This window comes from Ornithorhynchus anatinus, chromosome 1 (genome assembly GCF_004115215.2).
Source record: "Ornithorhynchus anatinus isolate Pmale09 chromosome 1, mOrnAna1.pri.v4, whole genome shotgun sequence".
Lineage (NCBI taxonomy): Eukaryota > Metazoa > Chordata > Mammalia > Monotremata > Ornithorhynchidae > Ornithorhynchus > Ornithorhynchus anatinus.
The window spans coordinates 32,920,120-32,941,888 of NC_041728.1; the positions used below are offsets into that span (position 1 = coordinate 32,920,120).

General features: G+C 47.8%; 1 protein-coding gene across 1 annotated transcript in view; it reads left to right on the forward strand.

Annotated features, from left to right (window-relative positions):
• The window catches only part of LOC114809177 (sodium bicarbonate transporter-like protein 11), a 78,216-nt gene that overhangs the window by 21,794 nt on the left and 34,653 nt on the right, over positions 1–21,769 (forward strand). The window contains 1 exon segment of the mRNA XM_039911288.1: positions 934–988. Within this exon segment, the coding sequence (XP_039767222.1) occupies positions 934–988 (55 nt within the window).

Consider the following 21,769-nt stretch of genomic DNA (forward strand, 5'->3'; position numbering starts at 1 on the left):
TTCGTTTCAGTTTGGATCCTGCAGCCTTTGACTTGAAAGTCTGGACCCGAACCCTTGTGGTAGCAGCTTGGCCCCCCTAGAGTTTACATTGCAGGTAATTCCCCGAACCCTTTTGGTACCAGTTTGGGACCCCTAGAGTTTTCCTTGCAGGTTTGGCCCTGAACATTTTGCATTCAGGTTTGGGACCCACAGCCTTTGCCTTGCAGGTTTTGCCCCAAACCTCTTGGCTTCCAGTTTACATCCACAGCCTTTGCCTTGCAGGTTTGGCCCTTTACCCTTCTGGTTCCAGTTTGGGTCCCCTAGGGTTCGCTTTGCAGGTTTGGCACCCCATCCTTTGCCTTGCAGGTTTGGCCCCGAAGCCTTTTGGTTCCACTTTAGGGCCCTCAGCCTTTGCCTTGCAGGTTTGGCCCTGAAGGTTTTTCATTTCAGTTTGGGTACCGCAACTTTTCCCTTGCAGTTCTGTCCCCGAACCATTTTCATTCAGGTTTGGGCCCCGAACCCCTTTCATTCCAGGTTTGACCCACAGCCTTTGCCTTGCAGGTTTGGCCCCGAACGCTTATGGTTACAGTTTGGGCCCCACAGCCTTTGCGTTGCAGGTTTGGCCTTGAACCCGTTTCGTTTCAGTTTGGGTCCTGCAGCCTTTGCCTTGAAAGTCTTGACCTGAACCTTTTTGGTACCAGCTTGGCCCCCCCTCAGAGTTTGCCTTGCAGGTAATGCCCGAACCTTTTTGGTTCCAGTTTGGGACCCCTAGAGTTTGCCTTACAGGTTTAGCCCCAAACTCTTTACTTATCTGTTTTGGTCCCACAGTCCTTGCCTTGCAGGTTTTGCCCCGAACCCTTTTCCTTCCAGTTTGGGCCCCGCAGCCTGTGTGTTGCAGGTTTGGCCCCGAACACTTTTGCTTCCAGTTTGCGTCTTGCAGTCTGTGTCTTGCAGGTTTGGCCCCATACCCTTTGGTTTCAGCTTGGCGCCCACAGAGTTTGCCTTGCAAGTTTGGCACCGAAGGCTTTTCATTTCAGTTTGGGTCCCGCAGCCTTTGCCTTGCAGGTTTACCCCTCCCAGTCTTTACCTTGCATGTTTGGCCCAGAACCTTATTCATTCCAGTTTGGGTCCCCCAGACTTTGCCATGCAAATTTGGCCCAGAACCCTTCTGCTTCCATTTTGGGACCCCTAGAGTTTGCCTTGCAGCTTTGGCCCCAAACCCTTTTGGTTCCAATTGGGCCCTGGGAGCCTTTGCCTTGCAGGTTTGGCCCTGAACTCTTTTTGTTGCATTTTGGGTCCCACAGCCTATGCCTTGCGGGTTTGGCCCAGAACCCTTTTGGTACCAGTTTGGCCCCCCAAGAGTTTGCCTTGCAGGTTTGACCCGAACCCTTTTTGTTCAGGTTTGGGCCTTGCAGCCTTTCCCTTGCAAGTTCGGCCCCGATCTCTTTTCGTTCCAGTTTGGGACCCCCAGCCTTTGCCTTGCACATTTGGGGGGTGATGACACCCTCTGTTTCTCCTTCCCGTTCCCCCTACCCAGCCTCAGGGTCGCTAGAGGAATGTAGCTCCAATGGGCTGGAGGGTCTCAGATTTCTCCCTGCCCCTATTGACTTTGGTGGGCAGGGCTAGGGCAGAAGGCAGGACCCCCTAGGCCCGAGAGACACGGAGAGGCCAGCATGGGTTGGAGGTGGGCAGGGACTGAGTTTGGAGGTTGTCCCAGGTTCCACTATCCAGTCAGTCTAGTGAATCAATCTGTCATATTGAAGTGACTTAAGTGACTTGCTGTGTGACTTAGTGGTGTACCTCAATCTTTCTGGGTCCCTGCTTCCCCTCCCCTTTTTCTAATAATAATAAGCACAATAATTATGGTATTAAGTGCTTAAGTGCCAGGATGTCCATCATTTATTTATTTATATTCATGTCTGTCTCCCCCTCTAGTCTGTAAACTCCTGGTGGACAGTGAATGTGTCCTCTAACTGGGTTTTTAATAGCAGTGGTAATAATAATAATTGTTGTATTTGTTAAGCAGTTAGTATGTCAGGCACTGCAGCAAGAGTTTGGTAAACAGCACAGCAATTGGGATTGGACACAGTCCCTGTCCCGTACAAGGCCACCAGTCTCCATCCCCATTTTACAGATGAGACAACTGAGGCCCAAAGAAGTTGTCATCTGCCCAAGATCACACAGTAGCAAGTGGCAGTGTTGGGTTTAATTGTGATATTTAAGTGCCCACGATGTGCCAAGCGCTACATCAAGTGGTTGGGGAGGCTAGAGGAGGGGTGGAACACAAGCAATTTAGGTTGGACACAGTCCCTGTCCCAGATGGGGATCTCTGTCTTAATTGCCATTTTACAGATGAGAAAAGACAGAGTGGAGTGACTTGCCCAAGGTCACATAGCAGCTAAGGGTTAGAGCTAGGATTAGAACCCCTGTCATGATTCCCAGGCCCATGACAGGGAATATTCACCAGGCGCGCACACACACACACACAGGGAACGGAGACACCATACTTGGGCATATGCATAGACAAGTACCCCAGTGCAGACAACTCAAAATACACAAGTACACACCCCTGCAGAGATAGCGTTCAAGGGCACACGTGTGCAGATGCCTGCTCACACACAAATGCTATTGTGCCTCAGATATCCTGCTTACCTGTAATTTTCTTTTACTGTCTGCCTCCCCCACTAGCAAGTAAGATGCTCAAAGGGAGGGATCTTGTCGACCAGATGCATTGAAGTCTCCCAAAGGCTTGGAAAATTGGTCTTTGTAAAATTCATTCGTTAATTTTTATTGAGTGCTTACTGTGAACAGAGCACTTTACTAAGTGCTTGGGAGGTACAATATAGCAGTAAAGAGAGACAATATCTGCCCACCACACACTCACAGTAAGTGCGTGTGTATGTGTGTGTTTGTGTGTGTGTTAGGAGGGCGGGAGGCAAACATCAATACCAGTAAATAGACATCAATGTATATAAATGAAAATATAGATATATATATAAAGACTGTGGGGTAGGGAGAGGTGGGAAAGAGCAAAGTTGTGCCAGTCACGGTGACACAGAAGGGAGTGGGAGCTGAGGAATAGTGGGGCTTAGTCTGGGAAGGCCTCTTGGAGGAGGTGCACCTTCAGTAGGACTTTGAAGGGAGGAAGAGCGATTGGCAGATTTGAGGAGGGAGGCCCAAATCAATCAAGTGAATCAATCGGTCATATTGAAGTGTTCCGGATGCGAGGTAGGATGTAGGCCAGGGGATTGGCAGTGAGACAGGGGAGATGGAGGCACAGTGAGAAGGTTAGCACAGGAGGAGCAGAGTGTTGTGGCTGTGATGTAGAAGGAGAGAAGGGAGGTGAGGTAGGAGGGGTCAAGGTGTTGGAGAGCTTTAAAGTCTATAGTGAGGAGTTTTTGTTTAATATGGAGATAGATAGGCAGCCACTGAAGATTTTTGAGGAGGGGGGTGACATGTCCAGAACGTTTCTGTAGAAAAATAAACCCTATTGTTTAATCTCCCATGTGGCCTCTTTGGCAAGGTCCAGTCTGTGGAGCCAAACCACCCTCCTCTAGTTAACAAGGCAGGAGAAGGAGAGAGAGGACAAAAATCTGTTGAGAAACCAGCTGGCTCCCATCCCCACTTGCATAATAATGATTGTGGTGGCATTTGTTAAATGCTCACTATGTGCCCAGCACTGTACCAAGCCCTGGGTAGATTCAAAATTATCAGGTCAGGCTCAGGTCCTGTCCCACATGGAATTCACAGTATAAAAGAAGGGGGAAGAGGTACTGAATTAGCATTTTATTATTACTATTTTCATTATTAATAATAAGGGGATTAGTTAAGCACTTACTATGTGCCAGGCACTGTACCAGGAGGTGGGGTGGAAGTAAGCAAATCAAGTTGTACACAGGCCCTGTCCCATGTGGAGCTAATACCGTGACTTCCGATTACTTTTTTTTTTCCAATTTTGAATGGCAAAATATCCCTTTTAGTCACTTTTCTGGATGCTGCAGAGAGTGGATCCAAATCTTTGTTATAAATGTTATAAAATCACGATAGGTTCACAATCAATCAGTGGTATCAAGTGCTTACTGCGTGCAGAGCACTGTACGAAGCACTTGGGGGAGTCCAATACATCTTAGTTGGAAGACAGGTTTCCCACTTAGAACGAGCTTACAGTCTAGATGGGGAGACATTAATATAAATTATAGAGAGAGGAAATAATAGAATGGAAGCATAATTACTTGATGTTACTGTTCGGAATGAAGAAGCTTTTCCCAATCTCACGTGGCAGATGGAGAGATGGATTTGGGAGTCATTCATACTGACGTGGTAGCTGAAACCATGTCTTTATTGTTATTATAATGCATTTAAGTGCTAAGCAGTGTGGCCTAATGGAGAGAATCTGGGTCCGGGAGTCAGAAGGACCTGGCTTCTGATCCCAGCTCTGCCGCTTGTCTGCTGTGTGACCTTGAGCACGTCATTTCACTTCCCTCTACCTCAGTCACCTCATTTGTAAAATGGGGATGTGGACTCAGCCCCACAAGTATATGTGGACTGTATACAGCCTGATTAGCTTGCATCTACTCCCGTGCTTAAAACAGTGCATCATACGCGATAAGCACTTAACAAATACCATTACAACTACAGAACTAAATGCAGGGTTAGGTGTTGGTTAATCCAGTCCTGTATTCCTTGCCCTCAACAAGTTTAAAATAGGGATTAAGACTGTGAGCCCCATGTGGGACACAGACTTTGCCCAACCTGATCAGTTCATATCTGCCCCAACAACTTAAAACAGTGCCTGGCACATAATAAGGGGCTTAACTAATACCACCGGAAAAAAAAGGAGCATTCATAAAGGTGGAATGAGAGTCTTACTCCTCACTGAAGAGAACTTCCAAGTCATGTCTCATTTTCTTTTCTGCTACAAACATCTGGGTAAGCTAATTGTGGGCAGGGAACATATCTACCAACTCTGTTGTATTGTTCTTTCACATGAGCTCAGTCCAGTGCTCAACACACAGTAAGCAGTCAATAAGTACTGCTGATTGACTCTAGACCATCCCTCTAAGCCATAAGGTCATTGTGGGCAGGGAACATGTCTACCGACTCTGTTCTATTGTCCTCTCCCAAGCTCTTAGTCCACTGCTCTGCACACAGTAAGTGCCCAATAAATTTCCTCGATTTGATTGATCGAGTGGTTAAAACCTGGGCGAATTGTGTGTCTGTTGGACTCCCCAAGTGGAGCTCATCACTGCTTAATTCACAGGAAGAGTCTGTGCATCTTCACCTGGTCGACTCCTCCATGAACCTGAAGCCAAAGGACTTTTCCTGATGTTCATGGCTTGTTTGCTGCAGAGTCAGGGCCTGTTTGACTTTAGAAAACTGATGCTTCCCAACCCATCTTCTGTCAGCAGAAGCATCCAAAGCAGCAGAATCAAAATACCCAATGACCCGCTAAGTGCAGTGCAGGGGGAAATTAACTGGCATAATTCATTAGCTGGATGGATGGTTCCAATGTCACCTCTCTCTCATGAGACTGAGCATCCTCTTCCCCATCTTCAGAGGAGACATTTATGGTGAGTTCCAAGACCCCTGATTCTGGGCCCAGTTGGGTCTACGGCCTGAGAGGAGGAAAGCCCCACTATCTTCTCCTCCAGAGGTCTGCAGGTTGGGGCTGGATGACTATGGGGAGAATCCTACTGGCTACTGCTCCCTCTGCGGTTGCAGCTCATCACAACTCTCCAACCTTGAAGTTTATCCCCTTGCACTTGCGCAGTCACATGAATTCCCAAATGCACCCCACCACTGAAAGATGGAGCTCTGTAATTCACTCCCACTCAGAGTGTGTGTGTGTGTGTGTGTGTGTGTGTGTGCTTGCATGCATGAAAGATGGGGTTAGCTTTGGGGAGAGTAATGAGGAGGGGGCTGCCACAGCAAGAAAGCTGGTTCTGGACTCATGAACTGGGGCTCCATGCAGGGAGCTAGCTCTGGCTTGACCAACTGAGCAGACCTGGAGCCCAGCACACCCCTGTCCACGTGTGATAATGGTAGTTCCTATCAAACTGGGGACCCCCTCCGTGTCCACCACAATGCATTTCCCAACTCTAATCCTCATGAAGAGTGAGAGCCAGGAACTGTGCCACCACCTCTAAGGGAAGGTGTTTGTGGTTGTTGAATATGTTTGCGTTTGAATTTCCATGCTTCCAAGTTCATCTCTGGAGGTGAAGAGAAGAGGAGAGGGCTGCCACCCGCAGCACAGAGGCTAGTACTGGAATGGGAACTGGGACTCTGTGCAGAGAACTGGTTCTTTCTGACCTAACTGGAACGGAGAAGACTCGGGGCCCTTAATTCTCTAGATGGATCAAACTTCCCATTGCCCTCAGTCCTATCTTCAGGCTCAGAGAATGGGTGTTTGTGGCCTTGACAGTGGTGGCTTCTGGACAGTGGGGGGAGTGAGAAGTCTAGTGTCAGGAGTAGGACTGGGTGGCATTAGCATATCACCCTTGTTCCTCTTTGAGGATCAGAGCCATGTGGACTCCGGTTCTAGAGCAGGAGTGCATGGACTGAATTCTGTCCAGTCTTTCATTGTTCTGGGCATCCAGTCCATGGAGAATGACTAACGGACTTGGGAATATGAAGATCGGGTTAGTTAAGGGTTTTGAGATGCAGAATTTAGGAGTTTGCTTAATAATAATCGTAATTATGGTATTGGTTAAGTGTTTCCTATGTGCCAAGCACTGAGATAGATCCAAGGTAATCAGGTTGTCCCACGTGGGGCTCACAGTCTTAATCCCCATTTTACAGATGAGGCAACTGAGGCCCAGAGAAGTTAAGTGACTTGCCCAATGTCACACAGCAGACAAGTGGCAGAGATGGGATTAGAACCCACATCCTCTGACTCCCAAGCCCGTGCTCTTTCCACTAAGCCTCACTGCTTGGGAGACAATAATAGTGATGGTATATGTTAAGCACTTAATATGTGCCAAGTATTGTTCTAAATTCTGGGATAGATACAAGGTATTCTGGTTGTTCCATGTGGGGCTTACAGTCTTCATCCCCATTTTACAGATGAGGTAGGTGAGGCAAAGAGAAATTAAGTGACTTGCCTGAAGTCACACAGCTGACAGGTGGCGGAACAGGGATTAGAACCCATGACCTCTGACTCCCAAGCCCGTGCTCTTTCCACTAAGCTACGATGGCATAGCTGCAGTTGTCAAATCTCACCCCTACTGGGCAATACACATTTCAGGGAGATTCATGTTTGTAACCTAGATGGTTTTTGCCTCCCTATCTCTCCCTTTCTATCAGACAGATGCCTATCCTGGAGTCTGAAGTGTCGAACAGATGTGATTCCTAGTGGGCGATGGAGGGCAGGGCGAGAGACTTGGGCGTCCATAGTCACTCACTCAGGCGACTCTTCCGGGACCAGATCTCATAATGCCTGATCTCACAGTGCAAGATATGGTGGATGGCTTACTGTGTACAAAGCACTGCACAAAGCACTTGGGAGAGTACAATGGGACAGACACATTCCCTGCCCGCAACCACAAGGCCTAGTGGCAAGAGAACCGGCTTGGAAGTAAGAAGATGTGGGTTCTCATCCCATCTCTGCTCCTTGTCTGCTGTGTGACCTTGGGCAAGTTGCTTAACTTCTCTGTTCCTCAGTTCCCTCATCTGTAAAATGGGGATGAAGACTGTGAGCCCCATGTAGGATAATCTGATCACCTCGTATCTACCCTAGTGCTCAGAACAGTGCTTGGCACATAGTAAGTGCTTAACATATAGTATAATAACTCAGTATCGTACTCCTCCAGCACAGCCTACTGTTCTCAGCACACAGTCCATGCTCAATAATCCCCAGTATGTTTTCACCTCGTTCTCTCCTTAGTGGCTATAGCACAGGTCTTGGAGTTTAAAGGTAAAGGTTCTAATCCTGGCTCGGCCATTTGTGTGCTGTGTGGCCTTGGGCAAGTCACTTCACTCCTCTGTGCCTCAGTTACTGAATTTAATTAATGGATCTTAAGACTGTGAGCTCCACGTGGGCCAAGGCCTGCATCCAACCCAATTTTTTTTGTATTTGCCCCAGTGCTTAGTACAGTGCCTCACATATTTTAAGCACTAAAGAAATACAACAATGTTTATTTATCATTGTTATTATTATTGCCATTAACTACCCCCTCTGTGCTCACACCCACTGTACTTCTGTACCCAGAGTGCGTAGTTTGTAAATATGCACATAAATGCTGAAGGGCAAATAGCGGATGTCTAAAAGTTACAGATACAAGGGTGTTGATGCAGAAGGGTGAAGAGGCTGGAGGGGAAAGTGGGCCTTAATCAAAGAAGGCCTGTTGGCGGAGTTGAGACCTTCATAATGATTTAAAGAAAGGGAGAGTGGTGGTCTGGCCTATGTGGAGAGGGAGGGAGTTCCAGGCCAGAGAGAGGCCATGGAAAGGGAGGCCATGGAAAAGGAGTCAGAAGCGACCTAGACGAGATGGAGGCCCAAGGAGATAGCTGGCACTGTTAGAGCAAAGTATCACCAGGCAGCAATAGAGAGGCGTGGCTGCCCAGGATCACCATCTAGGAGAGAGGGCACCGCCGCCTTGTGGGTACAGCTCGGGCTTGGGCGTCAGAAGGACCTAATAAGGTTGGTATTTGTTAAGCGCTTACTATGTGCCGAGCACTGTTCTAAGCGCTGGGGTAGACACAGGGGAATCAGGTTGTCCCACGTGGGGCTCACAGTCTTAATCCCCATTTTGCAGATGAGGTAACTGGGGCACCGAGAAGTTAAGTGACTTGCCCAAAGTCACACAGCTGACAAGTGGCCGAGCTGGGATTTGAACCCATGACCTCTGACGCCAAAGCCCATGCTTTTTCCACTGAGCCACGCTACTTCTCTAGGTCTTTAGGACCTGGCTCCTAAACCAGACCCCGCCACTTGTCTTATGAGGGACCATGGGCAAGTCATCTCACTTCTCTGCGCCTCAGTTACCTCATCTCTAAAATGGAGATTAAAACTTGTGAGTCCCATGTGGGACATGGACTACGTCCAAACTGATGGGCTTCTTCCTATCCCAGTATTTGGTAAAGTGCCTGGCACATAGTGAGAGAGAGGCGAAGCCTCATACAACAATAGCTAGTTTTATCGTGGGGCTATTGAGAAGGGCAGCCTTCCAGGCCAATGCCTGTTCCCACCAGGCAGTGATAGGCACAGCTGCCCAGAATTCCTATTAGTGTCACCAGGCTGGCCGCTGCTCTGGTTCTTGTTCCAGGGACCAGGGACATTTCTCCAGAGCAGTTATTCAGTGCTTCTCTTTGGCCTCGAGGATCATCTCTCACGCTGAGGGAAGATTCAACTCCCATATTTTCCCTCTTACTGAATAAACTGCATTGCTACCCCAAAGAGAAGGGGGGTGGTGTGTGTGTGTGTGTGTGTGTGTGTGTGTGTGTGTGTGAGAGAGAGAGAGAGAGAGAATCATGGGAAGAAGAGTGATGAGGCGGATGCCACTCAGGAGAACAGGGCCCTGGGCTCTGTGCAGGAAGCTAGTTCTGTTTGATTTGCCTGGGACTGAGAAGACCCAGGGCCCTTAATTCTATAGATGGGTCAAGCCTTTCTGGGACTACAGTCCTGACTGCAGGGTCACTGCACAGCCTCACTCTCCAGAGAAGGGACACTTTTGGGCTCTTTGTGGAAGTTTGTGGTTTCTAATATCTGGAGATCAGGGTCTCTGAGAAGCAGAGTTGTGCAGGTTCCTGCATGAAATCGAGTTCATAGCGGTGTGGGCTGGGAGGATAGAAGGCAGGTATTGTCCCAGAAACTGAATTCTCTCCAATGGGATAGAAGGCAGGTATTGTCCCAGAAACTGAATTCTCTCCAATGTGCATGCAGTTCTGCACTTCCAGTCAATCATTTGAATTGATGGAGAGACTCTTGTGTCCAGAGCACTATAGTAAGTGCTTGGGAGAGTACCCATAGGACAGACACATTCCCTGCCCATAACGAGCTTACAGCCTAGAGGGGGAGGCAGACATTAATTTAAATAAATACATAAATGAATAAATGAATAAATAAATAAGGGCAGATTGTTGCAGTCATCTTAGTGAGGTGGTTTGCCTATATGCCTCACCTCTCCAGATGATAGATTTAATGTTTGGTGGAGGAGAGGGAAAATGGTGTCAGCCAAAGAAACCTATGTTGTCTGCAATCTCCTACCCCTCCTTCTCCAGTTATGAGACATCAGAATCTGCGGAAGACTGAAGGGTTGGGCCACAGAAGCAGAGGACAGGGCAAAGGTCAGGGTGAGGGAACCTGGCCCCTTACTAATCCACATGTCTCTCTTCAGGTCAGATTCCACGACTCCAGATGTATTTCAGTCAGGCCTGGTGGAGAAGGTGCAGTGACATTTTCCTTCCATTAGACCCAAACCATACTGCCTCCTACCCAGAGGAGAGCTCTGACATGAGTCCTGTGTTTTGGATGGAGCAGGAGGTGAGTGTGAGTGAGAAGGGCAGGACGAGTCTGTCCTGTTGGCTCAGACATAGAAACAGTGTTTGCCCCCAAAACCCCCTCAAAAAAAAACTAGGCTGTCTGCAATCTTCTATGCCTCCTTCTCCAGCTCTGAGAAAGACTAGAGAGACACGTTAGGAGCAATGAAACTTTAAAACACAACATACATGCACAAAATAAAACCAAAATGATATCTTTTCCTCCTCTCTCACTCCCTTCTGTGTCAAACAGTGGAGATGAGGCCTTAGTTGGGGAAGACTTCTTGGAGGAGGTGTGATTTTAGGAGGGGTCTGAAGGTGGGGAGAGTGATGGTTTTTCTGCTTTACAGGGCCAGGCTGCTCTGACTACTCCTGGGGTCCAGTGTCAGCAGGTCGGATGTGGGGGCTGTGAGGAGGGAACTCAGGAAAGAAAGGTGGGGTGGGGATCAGGCCAGAGATGAGACCCCCTGGAGAGCTGTTTGGAATTTGTGTTTCCCTGGACAAATCCTTTCATGCTAGAGATTCAATCCAATCCTATCCCTTATCCCCTATCCCATCCTACCCTATCTTTCCCAAAGCCATCCCCTCTTCCAGTGAAGTTGCTAAAGCTTCCTCCTGGGACACCTGATATCTAACCCAGCTGCTTCCAATCAGGTGGATGACTGACGTCAGGTCGGGCCGCCCCCTCCCCACCTCTAGAACCTGGTGGGAGTTGAGTGTGTTGGCTTTAATGGGAGGGCTTATGGAGTTTAGGAGGATAACGTTTTGGGGTAACTTTGAATCTGCTTTCTGGCTTGCTTGTAGGGGCTCTACTGGGCCAGATAATTTCTTTAAAGGTGTCTTGGCCAGCTGTTATGTGGAGGTATAATCTTTCCCCTTTCCTGACCTTATTCGTGCTTGAGGGAAGTGGGTAGTGGGGTGAAGGGCCTAACACTCCATTTCAGAAGGCTTCTTGACCACTCAAACTGCCTCTTTGTTCTCCAGCCTATCTCTGTGGCTGTGGAAATTCCAAGACACTTCCTTCTTGCAATTAATCAGTGGTGTTTACTGAGTGCTTACAATGTGGAGAGCACTGTACTACACAGTTAGGAGAGTGCAGTACAACAGAATTAAGAGACATGTTCACTGCAGCCCTTACTCACCACTTTAACAGACCTGTCCCCACTGTCTGCTCTCCTTCCCTTATACCTCCAAGATTTGTTTGTCTCCCACATACCACCAGAGTTCCCTTTCAATCTTATAGGTCCAGCATCAGTTGAATGAGGAAGACCCAAAAAATACAATAGAGGTAAGGTTCTAAGTGGAAGGATATATACCTAATTGTTGTGGGGTGTGTAGTTCAGTACTTGGTGGGTGAGCCTAAGTGCATGGGTAAGTTGAAAGGGTAAATAAAGTGCGTGGTGGGGTTGGACTTGGGGAGGATGTGAGTTTCGGTCAGGGAAGGCTTACTGAAGAAGAAACAATTTCATTAGGGCTCTTAATGTTCTGGGAGACCACTGTAAAAGTCTCCCACTTCACCTACATCCCACTATATAGGTGGGAGGCTGTGTGGGGGTGGGTAAGGATGGATGTGGTCCACATGAGACAGGATGAGCAGGCTGGATCTTGCAGGAGCTTCCTAAACTCAACTCAAAGCCATCTGGATGTGGATGTCTAAGGGATCCTGGTGATAGGAAGAGAGGGACCAGCCTCTTTGCTTGCCAGAAGCTTCTTATACTACCTGGCTGTGAAGACTGGTCTTCCTTTAAGGAGGGTGCAGAGGAGCTGAGTTTCCATCTCTAAGGGAAGGTGATGGGGGCATGTGTGGATGATTAAAGGTTATGGCAGGAGAGGAAGGAGGTGGTGAGCAGAGGGGCCTATCACTCTCAGCACTGAGGCTGGTCCTATAAACTGGGGCTAAAGCTCTGTGGACGAAACTGGTTCTGTTGGGCTTGACTGTGGCGCTAAGATCCAAGACCCTTAATTCTATAGATGGGGTAATCCTCCTTGAACCCACAGTCCTGTCCACAGGGTCACCATGCACATCCTTAGTCCCTCCAGAGCTGGAACTCCTCAGTGGTTGTCTCTGAGGGAGTTGGGCGGGTGCAGGGGATGGGGTCAGTGTAATGTTAAGAGTGAATCTGGCTAGGTGCTTTCTGGCTTGGTAGCTGGGAGAGTTTCTATGTCAGGTAATTTCCCTAATGACCTCCCTGCAGGTTCTTGTGGAGAGGGCGGTAATCATCCCTCACCTATCCTGACCTCATGTCCCTGTCGTGGGTGGGAGGATGCATAGTGTCACTTAATGGAAAGAACACGGGCTAGGGAGCCAGAGGATGTGGGTTCTAGTCTCAGCCCCACCACTCGTCTGCTGTGTGACCTTGGACAAGACATTTAACTTCCCTGGGCCTCAGTTACCTCATCTGTAAAATGGGGGATTAAGACTGTGAGCCCAACATGGGACAGAATTAGCAAACACATTCCCTGCAGCTCTAACACACTACCTCAGTATACCTGTCCCCACTTTTCTGCTCTTGTTATGGTGCCTCCCTTCCTAATACCTTCAGGTGTTCTTGTCTTCTGCATGCTCCAAGAATCCCCTTTCAATCTTAGAGGTCCACCATCAGTTTTATGGGGTGGACCCAGATGATACAGTACAGGTAAGGGAAGGATCTGAATATAAGAGTACATACCTAATTGCTGTGATGTGAATATTTCAGTGCTTAGTGGTTTGGACCATATGCATGGGTGAGCTGGAAGGAGAAATAAAGTGAGTGTGTATATGTAGGTCACTCTTTCCATTCTCTTTTCCCAGGGAAGAAACCCTGTTGTGAGTGCTGGTGGCTTCTGGCAATATAGTGCTAGGTGGAGGATACTGCCCATCAGTGTGTCCTCCCCATTCTTCTCTGAGAAGAGTTGAGTGGGCTCCACGTGAGTGATGAGGGGTGAGGGTGGGAAGGACAAAGTAGCCATTGTATTAGAAAGTGAATTATCCCTTACATAGCTGCTGGACATCCAGACCCTTGAGGAAAAGGCATCATCATCACTTAACAAATAACATCATTATTATTATGAAATAGAGGAAATATGGGTCTTAGTTGGGGAAGATCTCTTGGAGAAGATGGGAATTTAATAGCTCTCTGAAGGTGGGGAGAGTTGCGGTCTGTCCGCTTTGAAGGGCCAGGTTGCCCTGACTGTTCCTTGGGTCCAGTGTCAGCGTGCTGGCCATATGGGCTGGGAGGAGGGAACTGAGACAAGATGGGAAGGTAGGGTGGGAGTCAAGACGGAGATGAGACCCACTAGAAAGCTGTTTGGAATTTGTGTTTCTATGGACAAACTCTCATATTAATAATGATGGTATTTTTGAAGTGCTTACTATGTGTCAGGAGGTGCTATATTAAGCAGTGGGTGGACATAAGCCAATTGGGTTGGACACAGTCCCTGATGGATCTGGGCTCACAGTCTCAGTGCCCATTTTACAAATGAGGTAACTGAGTCACAGAGAAGTGAAGTGCCCAGGCTTACATAGCAGATAAAGGGCAGGGTTGGGACCAGAACACGTGACCTTCATGCTAGAGATACTTTCCCCCTAAGCTTTCCCCTAACCTAACCTTTGCCCATCTCCTAGCCATTTCCCTTGGCCTATCCTTTCCACCATAGCTTATCCTTTTCCCCTAGCTTAACGTTTTCCCCGGCCTAACTTTTTCATTAGCATAACCTTTTCCCCTGGCCTAACCTTTTCCCCTGACCTAATCTTTTCCCCTGACCTAACATGTTTCCCCTGGCCTAACCATTTCCCTTAGCCTCACCTTTTCCGCTGGCCAAACATTTTCCCCTAACCTCACCATTTCCCCTAATCTCACCATTTCCCCTAACCTCACCGTTTTCCCTAGCCTAATCTTTTCCCCTAGCCTAACCTTTTCCCATAGCTTAAAACTTTTCAGTAACCGAACCTTATTCCCTGCCCCAGTGTTTTCCCATAGCCTAACCTCTCCCCAGCCCAATCTTACCCCTGGCCTAATCTTTTCCCTTAGCTTAACCTTTTCCCCTAGCCTAACCTTTTCTCCTAGTGCAAACTTTTTCTCTGGTCTGCTCTTTTTCCCAGGCCTAACTTTTTCCCTTAGCTTAACCCTTTCCCCTAGCCTAACAATTTGCCACAGCCTTACCTCTTCACCTAGACTAACCTTTTCTGTTAGCTGAACCTCCTCCCTAGCCTAACCTTTTCCCCTAGCCTAAACCTTTCCCCAGCCTAATTTTTCCCCTGGCCTAACCTTTTCCCCTGGCCTAACCTTTTCCCCTGGCCTAACCTTTATCCTAGCTTAACATTTTCCCCTATCCTTATCTTTTCCTCTGGCTTAGCCTTTTCCACTAGCCTAACTTTCCCTTAGCCTGATGCGTTTTGCCTAGCATTACATTTTACCTTGGCCTGTTCTTTTCCCTGACCTAACCCTTTAACACAGCCTTACCTTTTCCCCTGTCCTAAACTTTTCCCCTGACCTAACCTTTTCTCCTGGCCTAACCTTTTCCTCTTGCCTAACCTTTTGCCCTGGCCTAACCATTTTGCATAGCCTAACCTTTTTCCCTAGCCTAACTTTTTCCCCTAGCCTATGCTTATCCCCTAGCCTAACCTTTTCCGTTAGCCTAAACTTCTCCCTGGCTTGACCTTCTCCCTTGCCTAACCTTTTCCCCTCTCCTAAACGTTTCCCCTCACCTAAACCTTTTACTTGGCCTAACATTTTCCCCTGGCCTAATGTTTTCCCCTGACCTAACCCTTTTCCCTAGCCTGTTTCCCCTAGCCTAACCTAGTCCCCTAGGCTAACCTCTTCCCATGGCCTAAACTCTTCCACTAACCTAATCTGACCACAAGCCTTACTTTTATCCTAGTCTAAACTTTTCCCCTAGCCTAACCTTATCCCTTGGCCTATCTTTTCCCCTGACCTAACTTTTTCTTCTGGTCTAAGCTTTTCTACTAGTCTGTTTTCCCCTAGCCTATTCTTTCCCTTAAACTAACCTTTTCCCCTAAGCTAACCTTTTCCCCTCTCCTAACCTTTTCTCCTACCCCAACATTCTCCCCTAGTCTAATCTTTTCACCTAGCCTAACCCTTTTCCCTCACCTATCCTTTTCCCTGGCTTAACCATTTTCCCTTAGCCTAACCTTTTCCCTTAGCCTAACCTTTTCCCTTAGTCTAACCTTTTCCCCTAGTCTAACCTTCTGACCTGGCCTAAACTTTCCCCCTAGCTTAACCTTTTCCCTTAGCCTAAACGTTTCCCCTAGCCAACCCTTTTGCCTTAGCCTAACCTCTTCCCCTGGCCTAACCTTTTCCCATAGCCTAACCTGAACCCTAGCCTATCCTTTCCCCAGCCTAACGTTTTTGCCTAACTATCCTTTTCCCCTGGCCTATCCTTTTCCCCTAGCCTATCCTTTTCCCCTGGCCTAACCTTTTCCCCTGGCCTAACGTTTTCCCACGGCCTAACCTTTTCCCACAGCCTAACCTTTTCCCACAGCCTAAACTTTTCCCCTAGCTTTAACTTTTTTACTAACCTAAACTTTTCCCCTACCCCATCTTTTTCCCCTGGCCTAACCTGTTTTTCCCCTGGCCTAACCTGCTTTCCCCCTAACCTTACCTGCTTTCCCCCTAACCTTACCTGCTTTCCCCCTAACCTTACCTGCTTTTCCCCTAACCTAATCTGCATTTCCCCAACCTAACCTTTGCACCTAGCCTAACCTTTTCCCAAAAGCTTACTTTTCCCTCTGGCTCACCTTTCCCCTGGCCTCACCTTTCCCCTTGCCTAACCTTTTCCTCCAGCCTAACCTTTTCCTCTAGGCTAACCTTTTCTCCTAGCCTAACCCTTTTCCCTGGCCTACCTTAATCCCCAGGCCTAACTTTTTCCCCTAGCCTAACCCTTTCCCCTAGCCCAAGCTTTTCCCCCAACCTAACATTTACACATATCATAATCTATGCCCTGACTTAAACTTTTCCCATGGCCTAACCTTTTCCCATAGGCTAACCTTTTCCTTAGCCTAACCTTTCCCCTAATATAAACATTACACCTTGCCTAATCTTTTCCCGTACACTAATCTTTTCCCATAGACTAACCTTTCCCCTCGCCTAACCTTTTGCCCTAACCTAACTCTTCCCTGATGTAACATTTTCCCCTACCCTAAACTTTTCCCCTGCCCTAATCTTTTCCCCGTTCTAAGCTTTCCCCCTAGCCTAACCCTTTCTCCTAGGCCAAGCTTTTCTCCTAACCTAACATTTACACCTAGCATAACCTATGCCCCGACTTAAACTTTTCCCATGGCCTAACCTTTTCCCCTGGCCTGTCCTTTTCCCTAGCCTAACCTTTCCCCTAGTATAAACTTTACACCTTGCCTAATCTTTTCCCGTAGACTAACCTTTCCCCTTGCCTAAACCTTTGCCCTAGCCTAACCTTTTCCCCTAGCCTAACCTTTCCCCGAGCCTAACCTTTCCACGAGCCTAAGCTTTTGCCCTAGCCTAAAATTTCCCCTGATGTAACATTTCCCCTACCCTAAACTTTTCCCTTGCCCTATACATTTCCGCTGGCCTAAGCTTTTTCTCTAGCCTAAAGTTTGCCCCTAGCCTAACCTTCTCCCTGGCCTAACGTTTTCACTTAGCCTAACATTTTCCCCAAGCCTAACCATTTACCATAGCCTAACCATTTCCCTGACTTAAGCTTTTCCCCTAGCCAAAACATTTCCCCTACCCGAACCTTTCCCTTACATAATCTTTGTCCTGGCTTAAGCTTTTCCCCTTGCTTATCCATTTCCCATAGTCTAACCTTTTCTCTGGCCTAACCTTTTCCACAGCAGAAATATTTCCCCTAGCCTAACTTTGTCCCTGGCCTAACCTCTTCCCCTAGCCTAACCTTTTTCCCTAGTGTAACCTTTTCCCCGAGCCTAACAATTTACCATAGCCTAAGCTTTTCCCTGACCTAACATTTTTCCCTAGACCAACCATTTTCTATAGCCTAACCTTCCCCAGCCTAACCTTCTCCCCTAGTCTAATCTTTTCCATGATCTAAGCTTTTCCCTGGCCTAACTTTTCTCCGACCTAACCTTTCCCCCTAGCCTAACCTTTTCCCCTAGGCTAAACCTTTCCCCTAGCCTAAACCTTTCCCCTAGCCTAACCTTTTCCCCCTGCTAACCATTTCCCTTTCCCCAACTTTCCCCCTTAGCCTAATATTTTCCCCTAACCTAAATGTTTCCCCTAGCTTAACCTTTTCCCCTAGTTTAACCTTTTCCCCTAGCCTAACCTTTTTCCCTAGACTAAACTTTTCCCTTAGCCTAAGCTTTTCCTTTAGCCTAAACTTTTCCCTTAGCCTAACATTTTCCCTAGCCTTACCTATTCCCCTAGCCTAACGTTTACCCCTATCCTAACCTTTTCTCTGTGCCTAAACCTTTCCCCTGGCCTAACCTTTTCCCCTGGTCCAAATCTTCCCTAGCCTAAACTTTTCCCCTGGCCTAACCTTTTCCCCTGGCCTACCTTTTCCCCTGGCCTACCCTTTACCCCTGTCCTACCCTTTTCCCTTAGCCTAACATTTTCCCTAGCTTATTCTTTCCCCTAGCCTAATCTTTCCCCTAGCCTTACCCATTCCCCTGGCCTAACCTTTACCCCTATCCCAACCTTTTCCCTGTGCCTAAACCTTTTCCCCTGGCCCAAATTTTCCCTGGCCTAACCTTTTCCCCTTTTCCCATGGCCTAACCTCCTCCTTGGCCTAACCTCCCTGGCCTTACCTTTTCCCCTGGTCTAATCTTTTCCCCTATCTTATTCTTTCCCCTAGCCCAACCTTTTCCCCTAGGTTAACTTTTTCCCTCTCCTAACCATTTCCCCTTCCCCAACATTTTCCCCTAGCTTAAAATTTTCCCCTAACCTCACTTTTCCCCTAGCCTAATCTTTTCCCTCATCTAAACTTTTTCCCTTGCCTAACCCTTTTCTCTAGCTTATCCATTTCCCACAGTCTAAGCTTTCCCCTTGGTCTAAGCTTTTCCCCTAGGCTAAGCTTTTCCCCTAGGCTAAGCTTTTACCCTAGCCTAAGCTTTTCCCCAGCCCAACCTTTTCCCTTAGCCTAATCTTTTCCCATAACCTAAACTTTCCCTTTTCTAATCTTTTCCCTGGCCTAACCTTTTCCCCTAGCCTGAAGGTTTCCCCGAGACTAACCTTTTCCCCTAGCCTAATCTATTCCTTTAGCCTAAACTTTTCCCCTAGCCTAACCTTTTCCCCTGGCGTATCCTTTTGCTCTGGTCTAAACTTTTCCTTTAGCCTAACCTTTTCCCCTAGCCTAACCTTTTACCCTACCTAAGCTTATCCCCCAGCCTAAGATGGTACCCTAGCCCAAACTTTTCCTTTAGCCTAGTCTTTTCCCGTAACCTAACCTTTCCTTTTCTAATCTTTTCCCTGGCCTAACCTTTTCCCCTAGCCTAAACATTTCCCCGAGACTAACATTTTCCCCTAGGCTAATCTATTCCTTTAGCCTAAACTTTTCCCCTAACCTAACCTTTACCCCTGACCTAACCTTTTCCCTGAGCCTACCCTTTTCCCTTGGCCTACCTTTTGCCTGAGCCAACCCTTTTCCCTTGGCCTATCCTTTCCCCTGGCCAATCCTTTACCCCTAGCCTTAACTTTTCCTCTATTCAAACTTTTCCCCTAGCCCAACACCCTTCCCAAGTCTAACCTTTCCCCTAACGTAGCCATTTCCCATAGCCTAACATTTTACCCTAGCCTAACCCGTTATCCTAGCCAAACCTTTCCTCCTAAACTAAACTTTAGACCTTGCCTAAACTTTTCTGGTAGCCTAAGCTTTTCCCCTCACCTAAGCTTTTCCCCGTGACTAAACTTTTACCCTCGCCTGACCATTTCCCCTTGCCTAACCTTTTCCCCTCACCTAACCTTTTCACCTGGCCTAAGCTTTACCCCAGCCTAAACTTTATCCCACGTAACCTTTTTCCATATCCTAACCTTTCCCCCTAGCCTAACATTTCCCCTAGCCTAACATTTCCCCTAGCCTGACATTTCCCCTAGCCTGACATTTTCCCTAGCCTGACATTTCCCCTAGCCTAACATTTTCCCTAGCCTAACCTTATCCCATTACTTAACCATTTCCCATAGCCTAATCTTTACCCTTGGCCTAAGATTTTACCCTGACCTAACCCTTTCCCCTAGCCTAACCTTTTCCCCAACCTAAACTTTTCACCTTGCCTAACCCTTTCCCCTAGCCTAAGCTTTCCCCCTAAACTAAACTTGGCACACTGCCTAACCTTTTGGTTTGGGTTTGGCCCTGAACACTTTCGTTCCAGTCTGGGCCCCACAAATTTTACCTTGCAGGTTTGGTCCCGAACCTTTTTCATTCCAGGTTGGACTCCCTGCTCTTGCCTTTCAGGTTAACCTAAGCATTTCCCCGAGACTAACCTTTTCCCTTAGCCTAACCTTTTCCCCTAGTCTAACCTTTTCCCCTAACCTAAAATTTTCTGCCTACATAAACTTTTCCCCATCTTAAACTTTTCCCCTAGCCTAGCCTTTTCCCTAAATCTAACCTTTTCACTGGTCTAACCTTTTCACTGGCCTAACCTTTTCACTGGCCTAACCTTATCCCCTAGTCTAACCTTTTCCCCTAACCTAAACTTTTCATCTTGCCTAAGCTTTTCCCCTAAACTAATCTTTGCACCCTGCCTAACCTTTTCCCCTAGCCTAATGTTTTCCCCAACCTAATATTTCCCCTAGCCTATCTTTTCCCCCTAGTCTAACCTTTTCCTTTAGCCTAACCTTTTCTCCTACCCTAACATTTTCCCCTAACCTAAAATTTTCTCCCTGCCTAAACTTTTCCCCTAGCTTAAACTTTTCCCTTAGCCTAACCTTTTTCCTTACCCTAACCTTTTCTCCTAGCCTAATGTTTACCCCTAGCCTAACCTTTCCCCTCGCCTAACTTTTTCCCGTAGGCTAAACTTTTCCCATAGCCTAACCTTTCCGATAGTCCAAACCTTTCTCCTAGCATAATCTTTTTCATGGCCGAAACTTTTCCCTGTCCCAACCGTTTACCCTGGCCTAACATTTTCCCCTAGCCTGGTCTTTTCCCTGGCCTAACATTCTCCCTAGACTAATCTTTTCCCCTTGCCTAACCTTTTCCTCTCGACTAACCTATTCCCCTGGCCTCAGCTTTTCCCAGCCTAACCTTTTCACCTAGCCTAATCTTTTCCCCTAGTCTTACTTTTTCACTTAGCCTAATGTTTTCCCCTAGCATAACCTTTAACTCTACCCTAACCCTTTTCCCGAACCTAAAGTTATCCCCTAACCTAACCTTTATACCGAGACTAACATCTCCTGCCCTAACCTTTTCTCCTAGCCTAACTTTTTCCCCTAGCCTAAACTTTTCCCCTAGCCTATCCTTTTTCTCTAACATAACCTTTAAACTTATCCCATGGCCTAATCTTTTCCTTTGGCCTAACCTTTTCCCTTGGCCTATTTGGGCCCCGCAGCCTTTGCCTTGCAGGTTTGCCCCTCAGCCTTTGGTTTGCAGGATTGGCCCCAAACTCTTTTGGTTCCAGTTTGTGCCCCGCAGCCTTTGCTTGGAGGTTTGGCCCAGAACCCATTTAGTGCCAGTTTGGGCTCTGCAGCCTTTGCCTTGCATCTTTGGCCTCGAACCCTTTTGGTTCCATTTGGGGTCCCCTTTGCCTTGCAGGTTTGGCCCCAAAGCCTTTTGGTTCCACTTTGGCCCCACAGCCTTAGCCTCGCAAGTTTGGCCCGGAACCCATTTTATTCCAGGTTTGCCGCCCCAGTTTTTGTCTTGCAGGTTTGGCCCCCAACCCTTTTCATTCAGGTTTGGGCCCCGCAGCCTTTTTTTTTTAAGTTTTAGCCCCGAATGCTTCTCCTTGCCAGTTTGGCACCTAACCATTTTGGTTTCATTTTGGTCCCTGCAGCCTTTGCCTTGCCGCTATGACCTTGAACCCTTTTTCGTTTCAGTTAGGGCCCCACAGCCTTTGCCATAATTGTTGGCATCATTCCAGTTTGGGCCCCACTAGAGTTTGCCTTGCAGGTTTGGCCCCGAATCCTTTTCATTCCAGTTTGGGACCCCTAGAGTTACCCTTGCAGGTTTGGCCCCGAAACCTTTTCGTTCCAGTTTGGGGCCCCCAGGCCTGTCCCTGAACTCTTCTTGTTCAAGGTTTGCCCGCCCCCCCTCCACCTTTGCCTTCCAGGTTTGGCCCCGAACCCTTCTCGTTCCAGGTTTGTCCCCCACCCCCCCACCACCTTTGCTTTCCCTGCATGCCCTCCTGGCCTTCGCCTTCCAGGCCTGGCCCTGAACCCTTCTCATTCCAGGTTTCCCT